The following is a 19765-nucleotide window of genomic DNA, read 5'->3' as shown; positions in this document are numbered from 1 at the left end:
GTACTGTACCGTGTACTCGTTGACATAAAGTTAGCTCTTAATACGGGCAGAGTGTGAGCGCCGTCCTGTGCTAACCTGACAGAAAGTTTATGTCGGAAAGTCTCGGTGGAGAGCAGCGCTGGAGCCCGGAAGCAGGGCGGGACCTCGGCTCTTTATAAACATGGCCGTCAAGTCCTTCGCAGCGTCAGGTACTGCGTTGGCTGAATAGTTGGACTTTAAGGAAGTAACTGGCGGGGAACTTATGCAGTAACAGGTGTAAAGAAAATGTAGGCCATTAGGTGACGCATTAATCTATTCTAGCGGTCATATATCTGCGTGGAAGCGATACTGACAAACTTCATTTAGTAGTTTGCGCTAGCTAGCTAAACGAGCTAACGCCGCCGTCTGAACGGTAACTTCTGTCAACTTTTTCCAGTCAGCCAGAAACTGTCTGCTTATCGGCATGGAGGAGTGTCGTCGTTCACCCAGAAGGGCTCGATGAATATTTCACACACGGACGGCTTGGAATAAGTCAGCGACGGGCTGAGCAAAACTTTCCTGGATTTATTTGTTTCCATTGCTGGCAGGACCAAAGCACTTCTTCATTTTCTGTTTGAAGACAAGTAACACTGCGGAAATAAACAATGTTTTCTGGCAAGCCCATGAAACCAACCTTCAAGTGTTATCTTCCTCCTGCGCAGGTATTTTTATTTTTTTTTTGTATTCTATCAGAGATTACGAAAGGGTACATTTTGCATGCATGCATATTGTTGTCAGTTAAGTAAATGTAAAATTACTTTTAATCTAAACCTCTCCTGCTGTTTGCAGAAGGTTGAAGTAGTGGAAAGTAACTTCATGCTTTTCCTCAAGTAGCTTCCCGTTTTTGTGCTTTGAGTTGTACATTTTAAATGGATACTTCTTTATTTTGTTCGTTGGCTTGAAAACTTTCCATAGAAGTGAAAAGTCGACATTCAGCAAAGTTGAAGTCACAGTTGCTAGTATGTTTTTTTTTTTTTTTCAACAAAAAGTTGATGACAGGTTCCCATTCATTTTTTTTTAAATTTCATTAAAATATACCACGCCATCCAAATAATTGCTAAAAATATAAAATGTCATCCTCATTCATTCATTAAATTAATCAAAAACAATTATAAATGCATGGACCATTACTTTGGGGCATATTTTGTGTTTAATAAAACTTTATGCTTTGATGGAGGAATGTGGCCATTCCTGGCATTCTTTTATTTTTATGATGATTAAAAAACATTTACCTTTATCAAAACACCACCAGCACATTCTTCTCTATTTTATGTTTATAGTTTTTAGGAAAAAATAGCTGATAAGGGCTCAAAGAAAACCAGAACTTAATATCAATCAAGAAAAGTCCAGGCGGTGCATTTCTATTTTTTAAGAGCTTATTGAAGTTACTACTTTGTTTTTTGTAATTACTTTTTGTGTTATTTTAACTAAGCATAGAATATTTTTTAAAATGTATCACTAGAAATGGGTAACTTTTAATTTATTACCGAGTTGATTAGAAATGTATATCGTTCCAGTACTATTCCATGAAATCTTCACATTCACTTTTATCCCTGATGTCAGGTGACAGTCAATTAGGCTTTTTTATTTTCATTCTTTCACCTTTGCGGTTTTGAGAAAGGAAAAACAAATTCACTATGTTCGTTTTATATTGTGTGTATTCCAGAAACCCTTGAGTGAATGAAGGCTGTAATTTGTCCTGTTTTGTAAACCGGTGCAATGTTTTTCTTCAGGCAGCTTGGTCAAAGGGTTTGTTTACAGACTCTGAGGAGCAGCCCAAACAAAAAGTGTTTGTCTGGGAAAGGACAAGACACGTCTTTCACTTTCTTGATCATTTTTCATACCGTAATGCAGCATATTTTATAGAGATAGTAACAATCTTAAAGTTGCTGTTTTTAAAAAAAAAAGAAAAGAAAAAACACATTTTAACTCTCTTACTGGATTTTAAACAAATAAAAGAAATCTCAAACTCTTTTTTTTTCCCATTAATTTTGGATTTTTAAAATGCTGCTGCATTTTAAATATGTTTTCCTCTTTTTGTTGAGGAAAACAAAAGAGCGTCTCTAGCTGAATGCAGTAAATCCGTAGTCTTGTGTTACGAGTCTCACTTTAAGTATCGTAAGCTGAACTGAACTCAAGTACATCTACATTATTTCAACTTTCAGGACCAAGTTCTGTTTAATTTCTATGTTGAATACATTTTGACATTAATTGTGATGTTCTGTGACGCGGCAAAGAAGTACCAAGTCTTCATGTTTCTAACCCTGATGTCGTTCTTCTCTGTATTTTCCACAGAATGACGTGAAGAACAATATTGAACCACCTGTTAAGTTGGAGCCCAAGTTCCTTCCAGGTTAGATTGTTTTCTGTGTTTTGAAGAACTGAACCATATTTCATCCAGTCGGTTTATATTTTCAACGAGGAAGTGAAATGCATATTAATTAAAGACTGTATTTATCTGTGCCGTCTACAACTTATCTCTGCTTAGGCTCACCAGCAAGCATGAGGCACGATTGTTTTTTGGTGTTTTTGATTAAGTGGTAAAAAGTTATACCTTATAATAATGAATAATCAGGATATTCATTCGTGGGGTCTAATCAGATACGGTTAATCTCAAAAGCCAACTCTTGTTTAAAATGCATTTCAAAGTGAAAACAAGCCACCTTGTAAACACTTTGCAAAACATTTTCAGTAGATTCCATCTATGAAAAATCCCACCAGTGATGATTTTTTTTATCTTCAGCAGCAGCACAAATTATTTTTCTTTTCTCTTAGTCACCCTCTGAAAAGCAATACTTGTGACAAAAATTGACAGATGAAATGTGATATTCTAGACCGATTCATTATTTTGACTCATTTTCTTTAATCTGCAGGGCCTAATTAGTAGTACAAACCATATAACTTGCTGCAGTGAGAGGTTTTTAAAGGCATGAGGTGTGGCTACCATGTGCACAACTCAAAATCAGTTATTCCAGTTCACATAAAAGCTTTTTTACTTGAAGTGGTTTAAAAGGATTAGATGACCTTTACCTGTAATAAAGTGAGTCACACTGTTAAACAGGAGTTGTACTTTGAAAGTTTTTGCAGAAATGCCCCGGTGTAAGCTCTGAGCGTAATAATTTCTTATCTTAAACATGCCTAATATTTCATAAAATATCTGCTGCCTATGAATTACAGTTAAAACAGATGGACTTGTCTTAAGTCTGAAACTTTTTTAGTGATTTATTTAGTTAATTTTTGGATATGAGGTTGTAGTGGTGTGTTTGGTTGTTAGTCCTGTTCTCTCTCAGTTGACCTGTAATGATCTCATAACCTTTCTGGTGTGTGTTCTGATTCTTTCCCAATGCAAGCTGGGAAACAGATTACGAAGCTATTACATCATTATCTGCATCCCAAAAAATAGTTGATAAACATAGAGCATTTTTTTTTTCAATATTTTGGCATTTATCAAATAAAATCAGCTTAATTTGCCTAACTGGTGAGATTTTTGTACTTTACAATTTTGATATATTCTTTAATCATATTTTACAGTGTATTCTGTTGTCAGAGCACATTAGTTTTTATTCACCCGATACTCTGAAGGTATTTGCACCAAGTGGGCTTTGTTTTTTTTGTGTTTTTGCCCTGGTTTGCAGGCAAACCAACAGGTTTTATTCTCAGCTTCTTCTTCATTTTCTTTTTTAACTGCATGGTTTTGTTTGGCTCCTTTGAAGTGGTGGCAGTGACTCCACCCTGCTGCCCCAGATCCCCGAGCCCGAGGTGTTTAGTGGTCATGTGATGGACATGGATCCTGTTGCTCTTTATGATTTGTGTTGTAATAAATGTGAAAAGCCACACGGGGTTTATAGTCCGAAGGCCCACAACGGCTAAAAGACTGATTCAGCAGGGAAGGGTGGAAACCATCCGGCTCATATGTGGACATAGTTTTGATGCTGCATGTGTGTTATTTGACCTTTGACTTCAGTTTTTGATATGTATGTATGTAAGTTATTGAAGACACTATTTTCCTGCATTCTTCTTCCTGTCTTCTTAGCTACGAGGCGATGTCACGTTCTGGGGGAGCAAAAGTCTGCTGGACTAGTTGAGCTCGTTTGTGATGAGCTTTTTATACAGAAACTTGTGAAAACCTGTGAAGTTTTCATAAACTGAAATTAGATAATCCAGGGTGAAGTGTGTGCTTAATTGGGTTTGATTTGACAGCAAATGGAGCAGAGGTGGCAGCATCACAAAGATTGTTGGCTTTAACAAGCCAATTGGCTAAAGTCTTGCTTTAGTCTGTTGTTTCATGAAGATTTTCTTTTGAGCAAATTCACGTCGTAACCTTTTGTGTGCCATATTTTTGCAAAGAACTTAAAGAAATGTAATAAAGCCAACTTATAAAGATGGAACTGGGTTTTTTTATTTTTTTACAAAACTGTCTACTAGATATCTGGAGTGCAATAAGTTTGATAAAAGCAAATTGTCCATTCCAGATGCATTTTATCTAAATTGTTCAGTTTTGAAAACTACATCTTTGAATATTTGTCAGGTTATATATGGGGCATTTATTTCTTTGGGAGTTTAATGTATTTACTCTTGAAGATGAATTTCCCTTTTTATTTAGCAAATATCAAATTTGAGTTTGGTTAATAATGTAAAATATTTAGGTCATTTTCTGAGGAGTGATCCCTGTGATGATGATGGTGATGTGAAGTGGCAGTGTTATAAGTTGTACATGCAAACTAATATGTTGGCACGGAAATTCACCCTGTGTGAACGAAGTTAAAAAGTCACTTTTTGCACCTCGTTTTATGTGGCTCACCTGTGATAACGCTGTGATGAAGAAACTGCAGGTAGCCTCTCGGGACGGTTCTAAAATCCTCCTCGGATTTCCACGTTGGACATCTGCAAGTCAGCGTTTGTCATGAGTAACATGCCGACTTTTCGTGCTTTGCTGAGGAATTTCACGTATAAATTTATGGGCTGCTTGGATTTATCAAACAACTTAAGAGCTCTGACAACTGCTACACGTAGCGACGTTGGTTACTTTTAGCTTTTTTAAAACATTGGAATAATTGTTTATCTGCTTTGTGATGCCTCCTTTTACTTGATTTATTTTATGTATGTGCTATGGACTACTTTTTGTCTCGAAACAGATTTTCTTCTTCTTTCTTCGTCTTTGTCATGTACTTGTTTTTGTTTATTCTTGAATAATTTGCTTTAGTAAGTCATAGCTTTAAATTTTGGCGTTTTTGTTTTGTCTTTCGTCGTGTTTTTCTCAGGAGAGATAATCGTAAATGAGGTGAATTTTGTGAGAAAATGCATTGTCGGCACCGACAGCAGCCAGAGTGACCTCTGGGGGAGGTTGATATGCACCAACTTTAAGGTTTCTTTTATTCCTCAAGAACCCCCGCCTAAGCAGGTATGTGTTCAGATTTTTCTTTTTCTTTTTTTTTTTTTGTGGCCATCAAGTTGTTTTTCATCTTGCAGCATTTTCACCTTACTCAAACAGTTGAATGTTGATCTTGACTTAGATTAAATGTGTCTGATGTGTATTTTTAGGCCTTGTAAACAGCCTTATTTGTACATCAAGCTCATTTAGAAAAGAGGAAGAAGTACTTCCTTGTTGGTGATAGTACAAGAAGTAAGAGCTGACGTCATTTCCACGTACAGATTGTTGGTCTGGGACAAAATGGAGCCCGAGCATAACTCGACAACGCAGCAAGCGGTATTTAAGTGTGTGCATATTTTAATTTTGTTGTTTTCACTGTAGAAATCCCAGTTGTCCCACCTCCTACTTGGACAACAAGACATCTCTCTCACCTGCCTTGATCAAGTAGTAACAGGTACAGCAGAATACACACATGCATGTTCTGATTCCTTATTTATTATCTAAAATCACTTTTTTAAAAAAAACCCTCCTCGACTGGAGAGTCCAGAATTAAAGTAAGAGGATCCATCTTGTTTTTCATTATTGCGTGGGCATCTTGGCTTACTGGTGTCGGCTGTTGTTTTTCCTGGTCAGCAATCTGATAACATGTGATGTCGGGGTGAATGCAGTGTTCAGTTGCACTGCAGCCTGGCTTATGTTTCTGTATGTACGGCACTGATGCAGTCCGCTGACGCTGCAGAGGCAAACGACCGGAAAATGAGTTGTTGAGTTACAGTGAGACGGAGATGTTCATTTACTCAGCTTGTTTTTTAGCCGTTTTACATGAGCGCGTAATATCCTATTTAAAAATTTTGTACATTCAAGCGTTTATAACCTTTGACCCTGCGTTTATACATGAGAACTTTCTGTTTATGCCTTAAAACATTCTGCAAGCCGTACTGGTGTTCATACTCTCAACAATGCTTCGTTCTGTTGAAGACTTTTTATCTGTCTCTCTCAGTTAATGATACAAGGGGGAAGAAGAAAGTGTTGGGCTCCAACCAAAAGCTGAAGTTCAACCCAATGGAGCTTATTCTGTACTGCAAAGACCTGCGTGTAATACGCTTCTGCTTTGACGAGGCCGGGCCTGAGAGTGCCAAAAAGGTGAGTGAAATTCAGTTTTACTTCTGTCTCTGTGACAAAGCTGCTTCTGCAAGTAGATGACTAGGCGTATTTGAATCATCTGATCAGTGGAGAGGAAATTTTCTTAAAACACAAAAAATCTTTTTCGCAATCTGAACATATGGAAGCTAATACGGGTAATATAAATGCCAGTCATGCATTAAAACATAAATGCATCATCAGCAGGGTTTAGCTACTTATTCTCTTTTCTAGAATACAAACTTTCAGGATAAAGATCTTTGCCAAGAAAAGAATGCTGTACATATGCTGAAGGAGACAGATGTCGCTTTTCTTCCTGTTTTTACAGATGGTTTAATATTTAACAGGTGTTAACTGAACACCAAAACCACAGGACCACATAATGAAACCATGCATTTAAGCAACACTTTCCTGTTGCAGTAAAAGAATAAAAAAAAAAGACAAATTTACTTTTCTTTTTTTCCCTTCACAGTCTGATGTCAAATCAGATTAAAGTTTTCCTGGTCTTGATTAACTAAATTTGTGCACATTTCACATCAAAAAGAAATTCCTATGCAATACGAACACATCTTCTTGATAAAAGGTACGATGACACGTAGAGATGAGTAATATAATTAAAGATTTATGATAAAGTTGCTCGATGTGGCAATGATGATATACATGCAACAAATTAATAGCAGTTCTACTGTCTTCTTACTTCGGCTTCATTTCAAACCTAGATTTCAGCTCGTGATTAGTTTATCCAGCAAAATGCTCCGTTTTCATCTCAGCAGCATGGTTTTATTTAAAATGTTGCATCTGGCTACATCTGCTGTTTTGGAAAGGAAACCACTTGTTTCTTAATGACTTGACCAAAACGTCTTGATTTCCTCCAGAAAATGCAACAAAATTCGTCGCAGACATGCAGAGGCTGAATGCATGGACCTTGCTGTATATAATTATCTAGTATTTATCTAGTAGTTATTTGTAATTTTAGTATTGCCTAGTCGTTTTATGAAGAGGATAACTGTCTTCTTTATTGTGCAACCTTAATGACTAGATGTGTATGAATACATGAACAGATGAGCGTTGAACTTTTAGTCATCTGGATTTTGTACTAAAACACGACTAAGACTGGTAAAATTATTTTCCCGGTAGCTCAGATGACTGCTTTAGTTGTTATTTTGTTCACTGAAGTTTTATGTAAATTATGATTTATGGCGTTGCCTTTTTAATACATCAATGGGTCTAAATGTAATTTGGAATCAGAAACTTGAAAAGATGCTCAATCATCTGAGCATTTTCAAATTGTTTGGCTTGTTAAGACCTCTGGCTTTCTTTCATTATTCAGACAGTAGCAGGTAGAGATCATGAAAACTGGCTTAAAAGAGGACAAGTCGGGCTGAATTCATTTCTAGGAGGTGTAGAAAAATGTTTAGTGTGTGTAGATAATATCTGTTGTTTAAATACTCAAGTCTTGCTTAAGATTAACAAAAATAAACTAGTCAAAAATAAGCAGCTTCTCCTTTTTGTGTATGATGATTATCGCTTTCTCGATTGTGTTTATGTTCCTCTTGACTTTATTTTGTTCTGCTGATAAAGATTCTCCTTTCCTGATTTCAGCTTTTGAACTCTCTGCTTATGCACAGTCTATCAGTGTAACCATCAGTGTCACTGTTACAACGACGTCACTTAAATCTGTTCTTACAGCTGTGTCACATTCCATGTGAGTGGAAGTGACTGATTTTTGCAGGATGTGTGTTCATTAGCTAACCAACAAAGGGACACTGAGAACAATGCTCACTCAGGGTGAAGGAAGTAGAATCTGATCCTGATAGTTGGAGGAACTGGCAGCGTGAGCCAGCCTCATCTCCAACACAGCGAAGCGCCAAACAGATGTTTGTTTTCTCCACATCAGTTCTCAGTTTTGGGGGTGAATTCAGGCTGCTGTGACGCAATAAATGCAGCAGTTCCCATTCTAGAAATCTGCAAATTCATTTGTTAAAGAGTTGTTGTTGAAGAGTTTATTCAAGAAACAAAAATTCTAATGAACTCAAACGATAAGAAGAAAAAACTTTTTTTTTTTTTTCCCTATGGAGCTGTAGTGAAAGTTCGAGTTGCAGAATTTGAATTTAATGCATAATGCCTCCAGATTCTTACTTTGGAGCTTCCTCAGTGGATTATACAGTATATTTCCTTACATTTATTGAAATGGCTACATGTCTGCCATCATCTGGGAGTAATTTTACCCCAGGTATTGGAGCAGCATATACCTACGCCACAGCTGACAAATTATGGGGTTACTGAGAGGCACAACTTGCTATTTAAACGTCACTTCTTGCCAAACATGCAGTTGTTAGCAGTAGCTTTACGACAGTATAAAACAGTAAAATGTTTCCTTTAGCGTTGGGCACTAACACAGAATATGTCTGCCCTCTCTTACCGTTTGGGTTTATTGATGGACACCCCGTCTGTGTAATTACAGTATGGACCTAAGACGAGGCCCGGTTCTTTTTTTAACCCTTTGACATATGGAACTTGCTGTTCTATAATAGCTCCTTTTTTTTCTTCCCATAGGAAATTACAGAGCAGGGAGCTGCCTTTTCTCTATAGACACACACACACACACAGTCGTTTTCTGTGTCCTCTCGTGTTATTCACAGCTTTACTACTGAATAGACGGCTTTGTTAGACTCCAGTAGAACCTCTTTCTATGGTTCTGCTAGAGTCTAACAAAGCTCTGCTCAGGCCCGTGAACCCAAAGCTGCGTCTTACACACAGACTTTTGCTTTTTTAGGGTTTATTTATGCCTCCGTTTTTCCTCTGAGTTCATTGTAGTCAGAACGAGCCTGGCTTTTGGATCTGAGCTGACGTCGTCTTCAAAAACAATAATTAAATTGTTCTATAGTGCTGCTGCTTTAAGTCGCTGAAGGTACTTTTATCTTTTCTGAATATAGGTCTGCCTTGCTATTGCCCATTATTCACATCCAGCTGATCTTCACTTGCTGTTTGGCTTTGAGTATCAAGGACTAAGATATCATCAATCTAAAGGTGACTAAAAATAAATATTACCTGGTAGATTCTTTTTTTTTTTAAGTTTTCATTATTTTTACAGAACTAAATGCTTGTTTTGTTTTTTTATTTCCAGGGGACCTAGTCAATGGCTCCAACCCAAATGGAGGAATACAGACGCCAATGTTTGACCGCCCCTCTGACTGGGATCGAGAGATTAAGAGAACCGGGGCTTCGGAGTGGCGGGTTTGCTCCATCAATGAGAAATATGTCGTCTCTGAAAGGTTTTCAGATCATGTTTTATTTATGTAAAAAAATATCTAACCCTCTCGCAGATGACTTAAGATGGGCAACTATCTTTTTTTTTTTTTTAAGGTTCTTTCCACAGATCAGTTTAACTTTCATTTCCAGACTGAGTCACACTGAACTAATTCAGCTGATATTGATTATTTTATTTTATATAGAGCCCAAGTTAAACAGCTGAGAGATGCACACACCTCCATTATCTCAGAAAAGAACTAATGTTGAAAATACATGGCTTTAAACAATATTTTTGAATTGTTTTTAACTCTATTTAAAATGCTAGAAGGTTGTTTAGAGGATAAAGAGTGTAAAAGGTTCCTGTTGTTCTCTGGATATCATTGTTTTTTTGTTGTTGTGAAATTTTAAGTTGTTTTTCTTTTGTTTTCTTTTAACTCCTTCAGTCTTCCAGAGTATGTTGTGGTCCCAGTTTCTTTGACAGATCAGGAACTAAAACAATTATCACCATTGTTTAATGATGGCCGAGTCCCTGTAAGTAAAATCTGATTCAAGCTCAAATTATTAGTAAAGCTATAATTCTGTTCATTTAATTCAAACTAGTTCCTGCTAACACAAAATTTCATGTAGTTTTTTTTTTTCTGTTTGCAGCTGTGGTGCTGGAATCACAGGAATGGGAGCGCTCTTGTCCGCATGGCGGGCCAAACAGAACCGCTGGCTCAGAGGAAAACTGAACTGAAGTAATACAAATCTGTCTGCTTCTTTTACTTGGTTGAGGTCAATATTAGAGTTTAAGACATTTTTATAGATACCAGAGTACATCTTTTATTTCTTTTCTAACCTCCACCATAAGATTATTTGCAAACTTTTAAGACATTTGACTCGATGGTTATTAACTGGAAAATGGCAGCCGTCACGTGTTTATCTGAGATGTTAAACCACTCCAGGTGCTAAATTGTAGTGCAATTTAGTGTTAGAACCGTGTCCTGATAGTTTAACTTATCGTCTGTCTTATTATTTACAGGATCTTCACGGCGATCACTCGAAGCCATCCGCAGCGCCGAGAAGTAACCTTTACAGATCTGGACAGGAATCTTCCCAACATCCAGGAGATCCAGGGTGCCTTCGTTAAAGCCAGACAGATCTGCACTTTAGGTAAACGCTCTACTAGTCCTATGTAACCCATTGATGATAAATCAGAAATAAATGTCTTTTCAGTGGAAGGTTGTGCAGAGTTTGGAGATTTGTTTTCTTTGTGCAGATCCTTTTGAGGAATCAGAGGAGAGATGGCTTTCATCCATGGAAAATTCACGATGGCTGGAGTATGTCAGGTACGCAAACGAACCAACATCACTTCAAACTGGTATTTTTATCTGTACGAAATGATTCGCAGAGAACTGGCTAATGGTAAGAAACAATTAATTCTACCTTTATTACGCTGCATTTGAGCTTTCTTTAGTGGTTAAAAGAGAAAAGAATCTGAAGTTTGTATGAAAGTCTAAAGCTTATATTTCTATTTATTTAGAAATGTTTTTTGTGTATATATTTGTATTTATGTTGCTGTTTCTGTTCGTCTCTGGGCCAGGATGTTTTTAAAAGTCTCAGCTGAGACGGTCTACAACTTGGATGGGAAGAACGTCTCCGTCGTCCTTCTTGGTAATTTCCATTCATCAGTAATGGAGCCACAGTGTGTTTCATGCGAGTAATGAGTTTGAATATGTTTTAATTATCATTTTGTGTTTATTCTTGTGCAGAGGAAGAAGACAGAGACCTGAACTGTGTGGTGTCCTCCTTGGTGCAGCTCATGTTGGACCCTCACTATCGCAGCCTGAATGGGTTTCAGAGTTTGGTACAGAAGGAGTGGGTGATGGCCGGCCATCGCTTCCTGGACAGATGCAACCATCTGAAGAAGAACGACAATAAGGAGGTACGCCTTTTAATTTAAAATGCTGCAGTCACGAACAAGTTCAGACGTTCTTGGTTCTTCTCACCGCTTTGTTTCCCTTCTCTTGGTCACAGTCTCCGTTGTTCACCTTGTTCCTGGACTGCGTGTGGCAGCTGACCAATCAGTACCCGGCAGCATTCGAGTTCACAGAGGCCTACCTGACGGTCCTCAGTGACAGCATGTGGATCCCGCTCTTCAGTACTTTCCTCTTCAATTCTTCTAAACAGTGTACTCAGCTCTTACAGGTGAGAAATTTTACATTTACTGAGCGTTTGTTGGCTCTTGTGGATGCATTTACAAGCGTCGGCGAACATGCAACAGTAATACTGTTTTAATAAATATTTTAAATGTGAAAATGAGAATGTTTTTGACATTTAATTACATTTAATTTAATCTAAAATGTTATTTCTGTATGTGTTTTGAATCATTTTTCAAAACTAACCAGCTTTAAGGCGTGTTTATTTATCCAAATGATGCACAAGAAGTTGAATGCTATAATAATTAGCTTGTGTCCGTCAAAGTAGCCCACATATTACAGAAAGGTCAAATATTGTCTCTGCGCCTAACCTTTTCATGCATGATTGATGATCCTTTGTCAGGATGTTTTTTCAAAAGTGTTTTTGATTTTCTTACTGCATAAAAAAGGTAGGGGGAAAAAATTAACATGTTTTTTTTCCCAGGTGATCAGTTGTAATACATCAGTAGTATTGGTCTTTAGGCGTTACTTGATGCCACAAATATTTTTTACCTGCAAGGAGGGACTGGATATTTCTGAGTTGCTTTTTTGTCTGTCATATTGGATTTATCAAATATTTTCTTGAACTTGCAGTGAATGGCCAGTAGTTGATGGTGTATTGTATGATGCTCTGGTGTCTGTGTGCATTTATAATATAAAAATCCACAAGAAACACAAGAAAGTGGCTTTTGGATAGCTGTCCACTGCAGTGGCCACAACGCATGTCAGGGTTAATTATTTTAGTTCATATTGTGTGCTAAAATAATTAATATTTTGTTTCCTTTGCAGGACTTTGCGAAGAGCAAAGCCATCCCTCCAGGGGAAACCCACACGGCGATCTTCCCTCCTGTGTGGAAGTGGTCACAGCAGTTCTCCGCCAGGGATCAAACCCTCTTTAATAACCCCATGTATGTTGGGAAAGGAGCTGCCTGTGTTCAGAACGGAGAGGTGAAAACCTTCCAACGCACAAAGGTAAGCAGGGGGCTGCTATTAGTGTAACCTTTGGGTTTACATCACTTAAGAGTTGGTGTAAATGCTCTGAGATTGGCTTTTCATAAAGCACATTCAGAGAGTAAGCAAAAAAAAAAAAAAAAAAATGGGAAAAGAACCATGTGTGCACCCGAGTTTCTTCCACATCTGAATGTGCATGAAGGATCTTTTTATTTAAAAAAAGAAACCTTTTCTTCCTCATTTAATTTTCTCGGAGGCTGAAGAAAACACTTATTCATGCACGATGAAAGCCCTGTTTATCCTACTGATGCAAGGCTTAGATTCATAGATTTCTCTGTTTCCAAAACATTAAGAGTCAGCTGTCAGCGTTACTGAAACGTGACACAGGAGGGTAAAATGTGGAGTTTTGTTTGGGAAAGTGAACAGTGTGTGTGCTGACGGCTGTAACGCAGAGCTATTTATTCCCTTTCTTAGCACGTCATGTGACGTCTGTGTGTTCTCTCTTTGCTTCATTAATTCACTAGTTTTATAATCTGCTGTTGTCAACATAGCTTTAGCTATTTCAAATTAATCTGGTATATATGTGAGCTCTTTCTGGTGAGGTAGTTGGATTAAGTGAATGTGATCCTCCTTGCGGATCAACACGAGGTCCGATAGAAAACTAGTGCTGCAAATCAATCAAGCAACCTGTCTGAGCTGCTCCACAAGCTTCCACATCGGTCAGATGTTCTGTAATAACTGAACCGGCCCAAAGGCCGAGGCCTTTTGGCCAATTGGTTATGCTCTGATGAATCTGAGCTGCTAAATTGGCTCAGAAGCAGCGAAAACAGAACAACAGAGTCAGTCCCGCTGTTCTGGATAAACCTTACAGTTTTTAAGATGTAGAGATTATCCATTCTATCTACAGATTATTTTGCTTTTCTCTTGGTTCGTCCATGTTTGTTTTTTTTTTTTTTTTTTTTTTAATTTTCCATCACAAGAAATTAAGATGTAGAATTTTTTATAGGTATAATTTTTGGTTTTGTCTCAATTGTGTGCACTTCTTTGAGTTTTTCTGTGTTCTGTGCAACACTGTGACTTTAAAACTTATTCAGTCATCCTTTTCTATTCATTTAACCCAATCAGCTAAAAAAGTGTGATTATATTTGATTCAGTTTTTCATGAGGGTAAGTCTGTCTCATTAAGTAGTAATCGGTTAATTACAGGATTAAAATGAGCTTGATATTTATTCTTATATTTCTCTGAAGGAGAATTTTGCTTTTGGAGATTTTTGTTTTGTTTGCAAGTGGCTTTTTGTTGTTTTATTTATTGTTTTTTGCTGGTAAATGCCTTAAAGTTCCAGCGTTTTTACACAAATTTGTTCAACTGGCGCGCCATTATCAGTAATACTTGATAAAGGTCTCAAAACCACAATATTATCATTTCTCCTAATTACTGGGACAATTTATTGTCTAGCAAAATTAATTACTGTGACAATCCGACATGAAGGACCTTAAATTAAAGTTAGAGCAAGTCCTCCACTGTGTGGCATTAGAAGTTTTTTTGACTGGTTCAGAAACTTTAAATAGTCTTGGGATCTTCTGCCGTTTGACCTAAATCTGCTCCCGTGTTCTTCCTCCAACAGAAAGCTTTCAGTTCTACGGTGCGAATATCGAGCACGTCGCAGCGTAACGGCGTAAAGGGCGATGAGGAGACGCTGCAGCGGCGGGGCTCTCTGGGGCTGAAGGCCGAATTCTCTCCAGTGAAAGACGAAAGTCCGTCGGAGCGGTTCTTCAGGGACTGGTTTTCTCGCCCTGCAGACCAGCAGGGAGTCCTGATCCCCTACGTCCTGCCCTCACACGTGGTTCTCTGGAAGTTGTTCTTCCTACGCTGGGTTCCCGAAGCCTGCATCCCACACGGAGGCCCCGCCACCGTCTACCACAAGGTCTCCCAACTGGTTGATGAAATCGAGACGCTGCAGAACAAGCTCAGGCAGTACAAAGGGCCCAGTCCACACAGCACCCCCGGCCCGAGACCGGGCGGACCCCCTTCCGACCAGCGGAGGATGTATTTCAAGGCCAGTTCTCCAGATGACCCCCCAACTTCACCCAACGTCCTTAACTCGTCTTTTCCCTTCAACCCTGTGGGAAACCTGTGCCGGCGAGGCGTTCCAGGGACTCCGATTAGCAAATTTCTGAATGGAGCGAAGACCTGGCTCTCTACAGAGACTCTCGCTAACGACACTTTCTAATGGATTTTTGTAACAACAGATCACATTACTTTCCATGACCTTTTACTAAACTGTCCATACGTGTGCTGCTGACAAGTTAAAAATAACCCTCAAGTGTTTGTAAATTTACTGACCTACATTCACTAGAATTTGCACCATTGCTGCTGCTTTAAAGATGAGGTTATTCCTAATTTGTTTGGGGATTAAATCATTGACTCTTGTAGGAATAAATTAGGATCCTTTTAGATGCATCCTTCTTATTGGCCAGTACTTTTTCTGCAAAGTCTGTGGGGAAAAAAAACAAACATCTGTATAATATGCATAGGTTTATCTTGAGCCTTTTAGTCTAGCAAACATAAATGTACTTTCTCATATCCTTCTCTGCCATAACTGACTAAAAAGGACATTTTGAGATTTTACTTCATGGTACACCTTTACTACAGAATTTAAAGTTCCTCCTCCAGGCCTTGCATATAATTTGCTGTGGGTTTTTAAAGCTAAGACATACTAAAGTAGAACTGTAACTCTGCTTTTCTTAGTAGAACAGATGTGTGAAGTGAGAGAATACTCATTTTTAATGCAGCAGCAGTGATGCAATTCTCTGATCATAGATGCTAATGTTCCTGCCTGTTTTAATTTATTAAAGACATAAAAAAATCTGTCACAGTTGACAAGAAATCAGCCCAGTGGTTAAAACAGAAACTATTTAAATGTAATGGGATCTTGAAGCAGTTTGCAGTAAAGATTTTAGTAGATCTTTTGCAACAAGTGGTGTGGGATCAGGGCCTGACTTTGAACATGCTCAGACGTTGTTGTTCTACGTTGTGAGAATGAAAGTCTGTGGTAGATATTTCCTCTTCTGCTTTGCAGGGGGTCCACTAAGCTGTTTTTTTTAGATGCCTTCTGGTAAAGGCACTGAGGGGAAACCCAGTGAGGGCAGCTGAACGAGTGAACAAATGATGGAAAAGGGACAAGTTCTTTTAGTCGGATCAGTTTCTGGTTTAATAAACTGGGTAAAGTCGCAGATCCATTGATGATGGCATTTTCAAGGTTTCTCATTGACATGATCTGAGCTAACATATCTTAATGAAATATGTAAGTTTCCTCCAGAATTTGACATTCCCAGCACGCGACATTCATTGTGCAACTACAGCAAAAGTCAAAAAGAGCTAAATGCTCGTTTAGTTCAACAGAAAATATATTCCTGAACATGCTTTGATCATTATCTGTAAAACAATTGAAAACCAGAAACAAAAGGTCATTCTATTCTCACAAATGATAAAACACACATTCTGTGATTTCCTTCTTGCTTTAGACTGTGTACTCTTAACATCATTTCTCTTTATTAGCAGCGGATCATCGACACTTTGGAGACTCGCCTGTAGAAATAAATAGTTTAGTCTTTATAAGAAACCAGCACTGTCTAAAATGTCAAAGGAAATGGTATTTATTGCAAACCACTTACCACCTTTTTATTTTCTTCCAAAAGTGCATTAAATGCTGCATTGCTAGATTAACTGACGACATGCAGCAATCTCCTCATTCTTCAGCAATAACTAGTTCAGGTGTTTCCTATAATGTTTTATGTAAGTGCAAACCTGCTCTCCCAAATGCAATTGTTGCACTTTTTTCCCCTCCCCAGAATATAGAATGGAGCATTATAAGGCAACTATTGAATATAATTTTGGCAAATATTATAAATGCTGTATATTTGAAATGTTTCTGTTCATTCTGATTAATGGTACTAAATAACTCTTTATTCTTGATTTAGTCTATATATTTTAAGGAGATGTATTTATATGCAGTTTTTCCACTAATTTACATTGTTGCACTCTGCTGTAATCGTATGATGAAGCGACGCCTCTGGCGTCGTTTCAGACGGATGATCAGCAGATCATCCATCAGCAGAAAGATGGATTTATTCACTTATGCAAATGTTCTCAAACAGGGACACAGTTACTTATGCACACCCTTTGTGCCTTTTATGAGGAAGATTGACTGTTCTTTGTAACTATATTCTTAATCTGTTGAGCTAATTTTGTTTCTAATACTTGTGACTTAGCAGAGCTGTAAATGTACTAGAGTTCAGGGGGTTTGCACTGAAGCTGTTTTTGCTAACAAAACATGTAGCTCAATTATGTATACCAGCAGCAAATAATTATACTAGTTTTCAAATGGAATGGTGGTCTTTTTGTTTTTATTTTATTGAGCTCTTATAAATCGAATCAAATTTTATTCGTACAGCACATTTCAGCAACAAGGCATTTCAAAGTGCTTCCCATCATAAAAACACAAAACTAGAAAGTCATTAAACACACAGGGAACAATTGAAACATTACATTTAGTCAAGTGCCATTGTTGAATTCTTCATTGATTGTTTCAGTTATATTAAATAAGAGGGATCCTAGGGTTGAACCTTGGGATACCCCACATGTGACTTCTGTCTGCTGCATTATAACTAAACCCATCAGATTTAGTAGGTAAAAATATCCTGGCCTGGATCGTATCAGGGAAAAACATGAGTGTATGCAGGATACAAATATCACAAACTTTATGTAGTAGTTTGGTCTGCAGAGAAATTAAATCAGCAGCTGACTTGCCATAAATTTAGATTTGTGCATGGTTGCTTCAGTTTAAATGGACCCAATTGAAATACAGAAGCAATTTGTTTTATTTTATGTAACAAAGTTCTCAAAATACCAAAGGAAAAACCTGTATTGCTTTTATAGCAGCTTTTATAGCGGCTGTTTTTCAGATAAAGGAGAATATATGGTAGTGCAGTGAGATCTCCACATTTGGTTCCATCTATTACTAATATTTTTACAATAATCCTGAGGACAAACTGAAATAAATACCAAATGGGTCAAATATAAAACTCAAACTAAGCAACTTAGTTTATAATGTTGCCGTTTTCCAGCAGCCATGCAAACAAACTGAGTGCTGTGGTACTGGGTTGTCACGCTGCTAAAAGAGCAGGTACTTGCTAACATCTTTGCTTTTCTTGTCTGGTAGTTAAACTATTCCTGTCAATGTGCGTTAAATAATCTACCCTAACACTCTGCTGCAGCTCCAAAGCTTTTCGGATGTTTTATTACTTCTGCCTTTCCAACCAATTATTAGCTGTTAAATCCAAGCTGGTTTAATAAGAAAACTTCAATGCTTTGTAGGATTAATGTTGAAACTAACACAAGTGGGGAATATAATCTGAAGAGAAACTAAAACGGTTCTCACAAACCATCTATTTCCTAGAATCAGGTTTTTGTTGTTTTATTTTAGATTTTTCTATTAGTTTTTACAACATTAAGTTGCTCTTTTCACCTCAATTCAATAAAGGACACAATGCAGAAGATTTGTCAGTTCAAGCCTACTTAACGTTTTGATGACAACTTGAACATTATTTCCTGTTCTTTAAAACATAACTAAAAGAATATGAATGGTAAAGTTTCTAAACCTAGTCCAAGAACAAAAAGTACAGGTGATTATCTGGAAGTAAAAGACTCTGAGGCAAAATTAACAAAATAAATGGTAAAATTCTAAATTTTGAATGTTTGTGTCTTTATGTATCTGACTGAACCTAAATTACCATAAAAATTGGACAAAAATATAATTTTTGATTTAGCGTACCAAACATTGAAAGTCATATAAGTATAAATCAAAAATAAGTAAAAACAAACTTTTTTGGTGTGTGTGGATATTTATCTTTTAGACACAAACCTGGGATCACTTTTTCAATATAGCATTTTGTTGTTACATCCTTCAAATTTCTAAAATGATAAAATGTCAAACTGGACATGATTCTGTGAAAACATATTTCTTACAGGAAATCATTTCAGGACACAACCCTCCAGCTCCCCCTGCTGTGTGCCATTTAATGCGCCTCACGCAATCAAACTGTGAAAAACTCTGATGGACTCTAACACAGAGTCAAAAATGAACTATTTAAGCAATTTACACTGAACTTAGAGTCTACACAGACTTGTTCTGAGTTCATCCTTCCACTTGGAAGTAGAGGTTGATTGCTTTTCATTGTGTGTTTTATATTTCTTCTAAATGTATTCTTGATCTGATGAGTCTGAAGCGTTATACAATAACGTTGCAGCTCGTTTGGTTGGGAGGAGTCTGTATGTCCTTAGTATTCATAGATGTCTGTGTGGGTTTTTTATATCACTTGTGGGTTTGTGCAGCTGATTTATCTCTATGTACAGAACCAGACATGCTTCATGAAGATGTGTTAAAAAAAAAAAAAAAGAAGGTAAATTCACTTTCTATTGCTCTAGAATATTCTCACAGACAAACAAAGGGGATAACAGCAGCTTTAAGAAGATTTTGAAGCAAAGTCCATTCAAGAGTCAGAACTTTAAAAGCCACCACACAGAGAGAGATCCAGGACATGTGTAATAAATGTGTAATAATAGTCGCTTTCCTCATGTTAATCCTGAACCAGAGACAAAATCTAGGGAGAAAAAAGACTGGACTCTGACTTGGGGGCTCAAAGTACTCTTTTGAAAAGAAATTAAATTTCAAAGAGTTGAAATGCTGTGTTTAACCACCATGATATCACTGAGCTTCATATAAGCTGCTATAAAAGCAATGCAGGTTTTTATGAACTCCTCAACAAAGCTACAAGCTACGATGCATGCTACCAGG

General features: G+C 37.4%; 1 protein-coding gene across 1 annotated transcript; it reads left to right on the top strand.

The window, feature by feature from the left end:
- Positions 1 to 17298, top strand: mtmr10 (myotubularin related protein 10). Its single transcript, XM_015053871.1, has 16 exons — positions 1 to 680; positions 2314 to 2371; positions 5280 to 5419; positions 5771 to 5843; positions 6390 to 6532; positions 9466 to 9559; positions 9657 to 9804; positions 10225 to 10312; positions 10430 to 10518; positions 10803 to 10933; positions 11040 to 11109; positions 11364 to 11434; positions 11533 to 11705; positions 11798 to 11968; positions 12748 to 12930; positions 14534 to 17298. Exons 1-16 carry the CDS (start codon positions 624 to 626, stop codon positions 15137 to 15139), a joined length of 2295 nt encoding a protein of 764 aa, XP_014909357.1. The 5' UTR covers positions 1 to 623; the 3' UTR covers positions 15140 to 17298.
- Positions 17299 to 19765: the final 2467 nt, after the last annotated feature.

The sequence above is a fragment of the Poecilia latipinna genome, unplaced genomic scaffold, assembly GCF_001443285.1.
Source record: "Poecilia latipinna isolate Pla-1442-1.1 unplaced genomic scaffold, P_latipinna-1.0 Scaffold1209, whole genome shotgun sequence".
NCBI classification, from domain to species: Eukaryota; Metazoa; Chordata; class Actinopteri; order Cyprinodontiformes; family Poeciliidae; genus Poecilia; species Poecilia latipinna.
The sequence above is the reverse complement of the archived record's forward strand: the minus strand, read 5'-3'. Positions and strand labels throughout refer to the sequence as shown.